General features: G+C 33.2%; 1 protein-coding gene across 1 annotated transcript in view; it reads right to left on the bottom strand.

The window, feature by feature from the left end:
- Positions 1-2,929: 2,929 nt before the first annotated feature.
- Positions 2,930-7,965, bottom strand: part of LOC138309276 (uncharacterized) — a 33,308-nt gene continuing 28,272 nt past the window's right edge. Inside the window, exon 5 of the mRNA XM_069250446.1 lies at positions 2,930-5,121. Within this exon, the coding sequence (XP_069106547.1) occupies positions 4,925-5,121 (197 nt within the window). The 3' untranslated portion in view covers positions 2,930-4,924. The remainder of the gene's footprint in view (positions 5,122-7,965) is intronic.

Below are 7,965 nucleotides of genomic sequence, written 5' to 3'. Positions count from 1 at the left end.
TGCTTTAATTTCGTTATGTTTAGTTTTAGCGTTATTTTTGCGTTACATCGATGCTTGCTCACTAAGTATTGATTGACGCGAGGGTTTTAATTCGCGCTTTAAACAAATCACGAATATTGCGAAATACAGACCCTGCAAAATAAAGCACTTTACAGTATATAGAGATAAAAGATGATCTTACTCATCGCATTGTTGTTGTTGTTGTTGTTGTTGTTTATGACAGTCGGGCCAGCTTGTTGTGGCATCACGATTGTTGTTTTGTCTCGTCGGCAACAACAGCAAATACTGCAAATGATCACTCCAATGAAAGATCCGGCAGCAAGCAACCAGAAAAAGACGATGACACCAATAGCTAGCGCCATAGCTGGAAAGTAAAATAATAAAAACAAGGGATGAAGGAGTCAAACTACAGAAAAGATTGACACACATATACATGCCAGAACAAGTTATAGCTAGCTTTATTCCCGAAAAAAAAAATAAATAAATAAATAAAATAAATAAAAAATAGATAAGTATAAAATAAAAATGAATAAAATGAAATAAAAAAAAAAATTAAAAACAGATTATATAAAAATAAAATAGATTAATATATAATAATTATAAAACAAACAAACAGACTAATAAACAAACATCAAAAATGAAATACCATGTAGAAAAGAAAAAGACATGATACACACACAATGAAATGCATAATAGGATCCTGTGCAAAGCCCTATACGTTTCCGAAAAATAAACAGTCAGTGCGTGGAATCATAAGCTGTACTGTGACGAGGGTTAAAAAAGAAAATGGTAAGCTTTTTTTTTCTTTCTGTAACGATGAAAAAAATAAAGCTCAAACGTTTAGATACTGCCTATGTATATGTGTTATTATGCAATATTCTTAAAACAGCATGTTTAAGTTGAATATGTCAGTATTGTTTCACATAATAATATATGCCCGTCTATCAAACACTGTTTTTCATAACAACTGATTACGGCATATCATTTATGCAGTACCATGCAGCCAGTATTGGTGTTGTCGAAATACAAACTCTGAGAGCCGAAACATTGTTTGAAAGACGAACATTTTTTTTTTCATCGTTGCTGGTTCCTTTCAGATATCAGTTTATGTATTGTTGAAGGATAAAAAGTCAACATTGTCTCATTTTTTGTTAAAAAATATTCTGCATTTTTGCTTAATTTAGAAAGACAAAACAATCCTCATCAAAATACATCTTATATTTTAAGGCACTGATACCTATTTTATATTATATAAACCTGATGATATATATCTTAATAAAGAAATGTGTTACCTTATATATATGTCCGCACGTAGTTCTCCACTGTTGACGGTGTGTTACTAACTGAATATACTGTCAGTTTGGTACGAGTAAAATAGCGGATACAAACTTATGTTACGAACCACTTCAGAACCGTTATAGACCGAGAAGGATGTAGCAGGAAACACGTCACTTATTTTTATCGTTATTTTTTTTCCGTGAATAATGCTTTCCACAAAAAAATCTTAATCTAAAATAAAAATGCAAAGAATAGGCAATTTTGATATTACAATGTACATGTATATTTAAAAAAAAGAAATACCGTAAATAAGAGTTAAAAATTCATATATAAGACTATGATCAAAACACAATCAAAGATTCTAAATATCAATCACCTTGTAACTAAAATTGAAAATTGGTAATCGCCAATTTTGAAACAGATAGATATGATGCTTATGATATGTAATCATGTGTTTTGTAGCATGCCGATTGTCCACTGGAACACATAATCACTGTCAAGATCATTCCTTTTCCAATTTCTACTTTGACCTTCTATCAGGATGATGTTAATCTTCTGGAGGTAAATGGCACTAAACATTTTCATTTTGGATACCGCAGTGATGCACCGCTGTTTAGTAAATAGGATTCTCTATCACAAGCAGACCCAATTATTTCGTTTACAGCAGTCTACCAAACAGACATGCCTTCCCTAATTAGACCCGTCACATAAACGGAAGCGTCATAACTGTTTATTCTGTCTTTGTATATTAGATAGTTATCAGATCTCGAGGAGAAGTATTGATTGTGACGTCACGTACTTGCGATCTTAACGTCTTATTTGTCCTGAGAAAATGGCGCAATATTTACACATAAATTACTGACGTTACAATAGAAACCTTTACAAAAGGGAGATAAGTCGTTAAAGACGGAATAGGCAAAGTAAACTAAAATAAACGTTATAGCTGTTATCTTTGTGTTATAAGGCATTCCGATCTCCCAGAGTTACCTCCCTTCGTTTCAAATCGTCAGTATTAAAATGAAAGGAAGAAACTTTGATTTATCAGAAAGCAACAAGGTCATCGCCATGGTTTCCGGGGTAGGTTATGTTTGTGATTACACAGTTTAGTATTGATATCAATTGTGATTATTTCATTGTGTTGTATCGTATTGAATATCATTTCAATGTATTGTATTCCAATGAAACGTATCACATTGCCTTGTATTGTAAAGAATTCCATTGTATTATTTTTAATGTTATCATTCTTAGTGCTTTGTTACAAACAAGTTTTGTTTTGTATAGCATAGCGTTTCACTTTACGGAATTTACTTTATTAAATTATATAACATTGTATGGTATAATAATTTGTCCTTCCCGATTATATATTGTAACATTTCACCGTATTGAATTACATTGTATTGTATTTTGTCTGCCATTCTTAGTGATTTGTAGCTCCTATAAAAAATTGTATAATATTCCATTGTATCGAGTTGTATTTTACAGTATTATACGTTTTTACTATTCTTAGTGACATGTAACTAAAGAATTATTAGATTTCACTTAATACATTGTATTGTATTGTAGTGAACCACATTGTATGTTTTTGCGATTCTCTCTCAGTGACTTGAAACACACAACGAAACAAACAAAAATATTCTATATTATTTGTGTCATTTATTGATATAAGTATAATCAATACAATGCTCCACCATAAAATTACATTCATATTTGATAACAAATGTCATACACTATTGAACTGCCCCTTTCTCATTTAACCTAATCATAAACTCACATTAAATATTCCGTATTTACATATCACAGAGTTATCTGCCCTTGAATGTAGGTATTGATTCTGACGTCATTTATTTACGACCGTAACGCCATTATATTACATGTAAGAGATAACGACGCGAATTTTGCTCTTAGTATAATGACATCACAATGGATACCTACCGGCAAGGGAGGTGTCTCTCTATAAAATGCAAAGACGAAATATTTACATCAGCTGTATATTATCCTCTGCCAGACGACTGACTTCAGTTTGACATGATGCTGCTGATAATGTGAGATACAGGCGATTGTTATGAAAGACAATAAATGCAAAGTGATCGTTCGAGTAAAGAAATATCATCAATTTTATATTAAACATTCCTTCTGTTATTCTGTATTTGCATATCATAGAGTTATCTGCCCTTTCGAGAAGGTATTGACTATAACGTCATATTTGCATGAGTGTAACGTCATATTTTTAAGATAAATGAAATGATGTTTGCTCACAAGGAAATGACGTCATTATCGATAGCTATCCACAAAGGTGATAGCTCTGTTATATGCAAAGACAGAATAATACTTACGTCAATATCAACTCGACTTGTTGGTGCAATTGCAATATATATCAACATTATATCTTTGTTCAGCAAAGTTTTTCACCATTACATAAATTGTAACTGATAAAATGTATCATTTGTAAGCACACGTGATTTTTTCTTATATGAAATCTAATCTGAAAGGTGAGCATTGATTTTATTTAAAACCTTTCACAAATATAATGATATCGTGATAATTCATAATGTTATAACATTATACTATAGTTATAATTCACATTAACTGTAAAACCCTCATTCGTGTGTGTTATATTTCGCTCTGATATAGTTGACACGTCTTGGATATTGGCACACGTGAAATACTTCATAATCTACACGTACATATCTCAATGTTGAGATGGTCAGCGAAATCCCAAATGTTGTAATAGGGATACCGATAAATTTCGGTATAAGTATGCATTTCCGTATACAAATGCGTATACGCATACCTCTTAGTATAAGTATCCCTTATTAAGACTGTTAAGTCCAGAACTGTTTAATATTAAGGATAGTATTCCTTAAAGTTTATATCAAGTGAAAAGCATTTGGCGTACAACTTGCCAAATTTTAGAACAGCATGGCTAAAATATATTCGTTTCACATATTAAAGTGTTATCTACGCTAACGGGTAGGGATTGTAACGGCACGTGTCTCTGAATGTAACGTCGTACGTTTCAAAGAGAATTACTCAAAGAGTAATAAAGTCACAGTTGATACCAATCTCTCCCAGGGTGCATTGCGATTCCCACAATTTTACTGTGAATTTGGGGACCGCAATGAACCCTGGGAGAGATTGAGTCGATACCTACCTGTAAGGGAGGTAACTCTGAAATATGCGAAGACGAAATACGTTTAAATCAATAATATCAAAATCAAATCCCAATTATCACATCGCTACATCAGGGAATTAGACAACAATCCGTAAATGGTTACGGTCCGTTGCACTTTCGAATTGACTCAATAAATCATCTCGTTCATAATTGTGAATGTTGATGATTGAAGTTCAATAATTCTCATGTAACTTACGTATACAATCATATTTGTACATTATATATATCTGACGTGCTCCTGTCACATAAAGCCAATTTTGTTAATCCTAATAACTTGTGACGTCATTTTAAGAGAAAACACAATGAATTTCGCTCACAAACTAATTACGTCACAATCGATACCTTCCTGCAAAGGCGGAATGGTAGATATCGCCATTGACTTCTTGTGGAAAAATGTCAGATTTCTTGATGTATCACAAACAAATTAAAAAATATATATAATTTTCAAAAGTTTGAAATAATTAGTTTTTGAGTTTATTTTAATAGTGGTCCAGAGCAGGCTGTGTCAAAGTAGCATTTCCAGAAAGCCCATCGTTCGGCCAGAGTTACAGCTTTACGCATACAAGTCCGCTTTGGTTTAGACGGAGGAGAAGGCGGTTCGTACAGGGGATTCTGGGCCATGATCTTTCCTTGTTTGTAGTTAGGTTTGTATCGGCGGTAACATTCGAAACCTGAATACAACAGAAAATAATATGTGATTATTATACAAAATATAAAAATGTTAATTTTATACCGAGTGTAACTTTCAAACTGTGTGTTTAAAAGCCCCTTGTGATCGGACTTGATTTATTTATATAACATAGAGTTGTCTTTATTAGATGGTTTTACACACCACATCTGAGTATAATCAACTCATCGAGGGGTATGGTGTTAAACAAAGTATTCAATATCCCCTATTCGGGTTCCCGCCAGCTCGCAAATGAGAGTCGGACTAATCTCATGTATAATGCACGAGGGGCACGAGGTGCAAAGCACTTCTACAGTAACACATACGTGAAATGTAATACAAAAACACAATCGTCAACATTCTGGCCGGCCTACACACTGACAAGTAACGTTTTCGGGGACCATATTGGATTCATAAGGTAAAGACAAGTAAAAAAACTTTGAAGTAATAATAATAATAATGATAATAGACTTTATTTAAACTTGATAACATGTTGAGTTTAGCAGCTCGTCTTACACATGGTCAAGATAAATACAAAAAATAAGAAATATGTCAAACACATAAAGAGGATATAAAATAAAACATCTACATGTCGAATCAAGTTATTTCACAAAAAAGATCCTTTGCTGCTTACTTAAAGATAAAAGAGAGGTGCTATTTCTTATGTGGTCTGGTAAAATGTTCCAAACATAAGCTCCTTTATATCTAAAAGAACGTTTAAATGTATTTGTACATTTATTTGGTAAATTAAAATATTTGAATTTGAAAATATAGTACAGGTATGTTTGCTGTGGATATCAGATATACGAATAAAAGAATTCAAAGTTTGTGTAAGCCCATTATATTCCAAAGCGGCCAAACGCTCTTATGATTCCGGTGAACGTAATCTTTATCAGACATAAGCTTTATGTTATCGCTCTTATTTGCAAACGTTTAAGTAATGTTAGTTATTTTAGGCCTACTTGAATTATCTTTAGGCATTGCCTTCAGTCAAATTATCCAACAGGATTTTCCTCTCCAAATAATGCTTAACAAAATATGAATAGCGCAAGACGCACGACGGCAATAAAATGACCTAAATATGTAAGATGGCCGTCGACGTTTTTGAAAGCATGGTCAATTATACGCTTGTAAGCCAATTAAAAGAAAATGGATAGTGTGATGATCTGAACACCAATGTATGTTACGCAGATAACACGCATGAAACACAATACCAAAAAAAAAAAAAATATCGAAGGTACTTGGTATTTCTGAAATATTAAAATTTTACAGAGTTAAAATGTACTATTTTTGCATATTACAGAGTTATCTCCTTTGTGGGAAGGTATCGATTGTGACGTCATTCGTTTGAAAGCGAAACTCTGAAATAATAACTCTGAAGTCGTTTGGCGTATGACATCGCACTCAATACCTAAACGCAAGGGCAGATAACTCTTGTATACGCAAAGATGAAATATATTTAAAAGAACTGTGCTTAGATTAAGTGCGTCATTTATCACAAAACCTTTTGACACATATATAAGAAAATATGACGACAACTGTATATTCCACAGTTGTCATTTTCCATTAGTAAACAAAATAATTCTATTACAAGGCTCCCTAATGGATCATTGGTGTCTAGACATATGAGCAGGTTGATGCATCCATGTTATCATGCACTTTATATAGTACATGCATTAAGCAAACGAATGGAAATGTTAAATGTTATTTTGATGAATGGAGGAGATAATTAAGTGCATATGACTTTTATAGTCTACAATGGCATAAGCTCTCGCTTACGTATAGTACATGGATCATAGAATATATTCCAGTCTAAAGATGGGCCTATCGCAATAATGTATATTTTGCGTTGGCATATATTTGCCCTTGTGGGTAGGTATTGATTGTTAAATCAATTGTGAGCGTTGAGCGTTACGTCAAAATAAGAAAAAACGTCGTAAATTCCCTTAACAAATAATGACGTAACAATCGAAACCTACTCGCAAAGGTTAATAACTTTGTAATATGCAAATACGGGATAGGTCAGTGTAGACATCTTATTGTCTGGGATGAATCACGGTAATACCATTCCCCATGTGGTATATATATTTACCAGCTTTTGGACGATGCAATTTTCAAGCTAGTACTAAATATGTTGCTCGACACTTACTTTCATAATCATCATAGTGTTAATTAAATCTTACTTTTTGAAGCAGAAACAAATTAATGCAATGTACAACAGCATTGTAAAGACCGCCAAAGGGACAGAGAAAAGATGGTCTTGAAAACAAGTAATCTTTATTCCGTCTTTGCATATTACAGAGTTAGCTCCCTTGCAGGTAGGTACCGATTGTTACGTCATTATTTTGTGAGCGCAATTCACGTCATTTGCTTCGAAAAATATGACGTTACGCTCGCACAAAACAAGACGTCACAATCAATACCTACCCGCTAAAGCAGATAGCTCTGTAATATGCAAATCCGGAATACACAGTTCCAATTGTATTTGAGATTGGGTAAAACAAGTTTCACTGTTTGCATCCCTGTTTCAGGTTTATTTAAAAGTATGCCATTTCTTCTAACATTTCAGAATATTTTGACATATTTCAGTTAGAACGAAAACAAAAATCGCGTGGCGTGGTTGCATTTTTTCGCCAAAGAATGCAAGAAAAGCGTTTTTGCGATAGACATGAATTTTAAATCGCAGCAGCCCTGGATTTATCATCCTCTTTATTACAGGGGTTACCATCACTGTTGTTATAGCCATTACTTGACTATGCCATGGCAAACTGAAGGCAGTTCTTGAGAACAAAACAAACCAATAACAGGACTGCAGAGACACCCTTTGAAGAATACAAAGAAACATAGT

Source organism: Argopecten irradians, chromosome 15 (genome assembly GCF_041381155.1).
Source record: "Argopecten irradians isolate NY chromosome 15, Ai_NY, whole genome shotgun sequence".
NCBI classification, from domain to species: domain Eukaryota; kingdom Metazoa; phylum Mollusca; class Bivalvia; order Pectinida; family Pectinidae; genus Argopecten; species Argopecten irradians.
The sequence above is the reverse complement of the archived record's forward strand: the minus strand, read 5'-3'. Positions and strand labels throughout refer to the sequence as shown.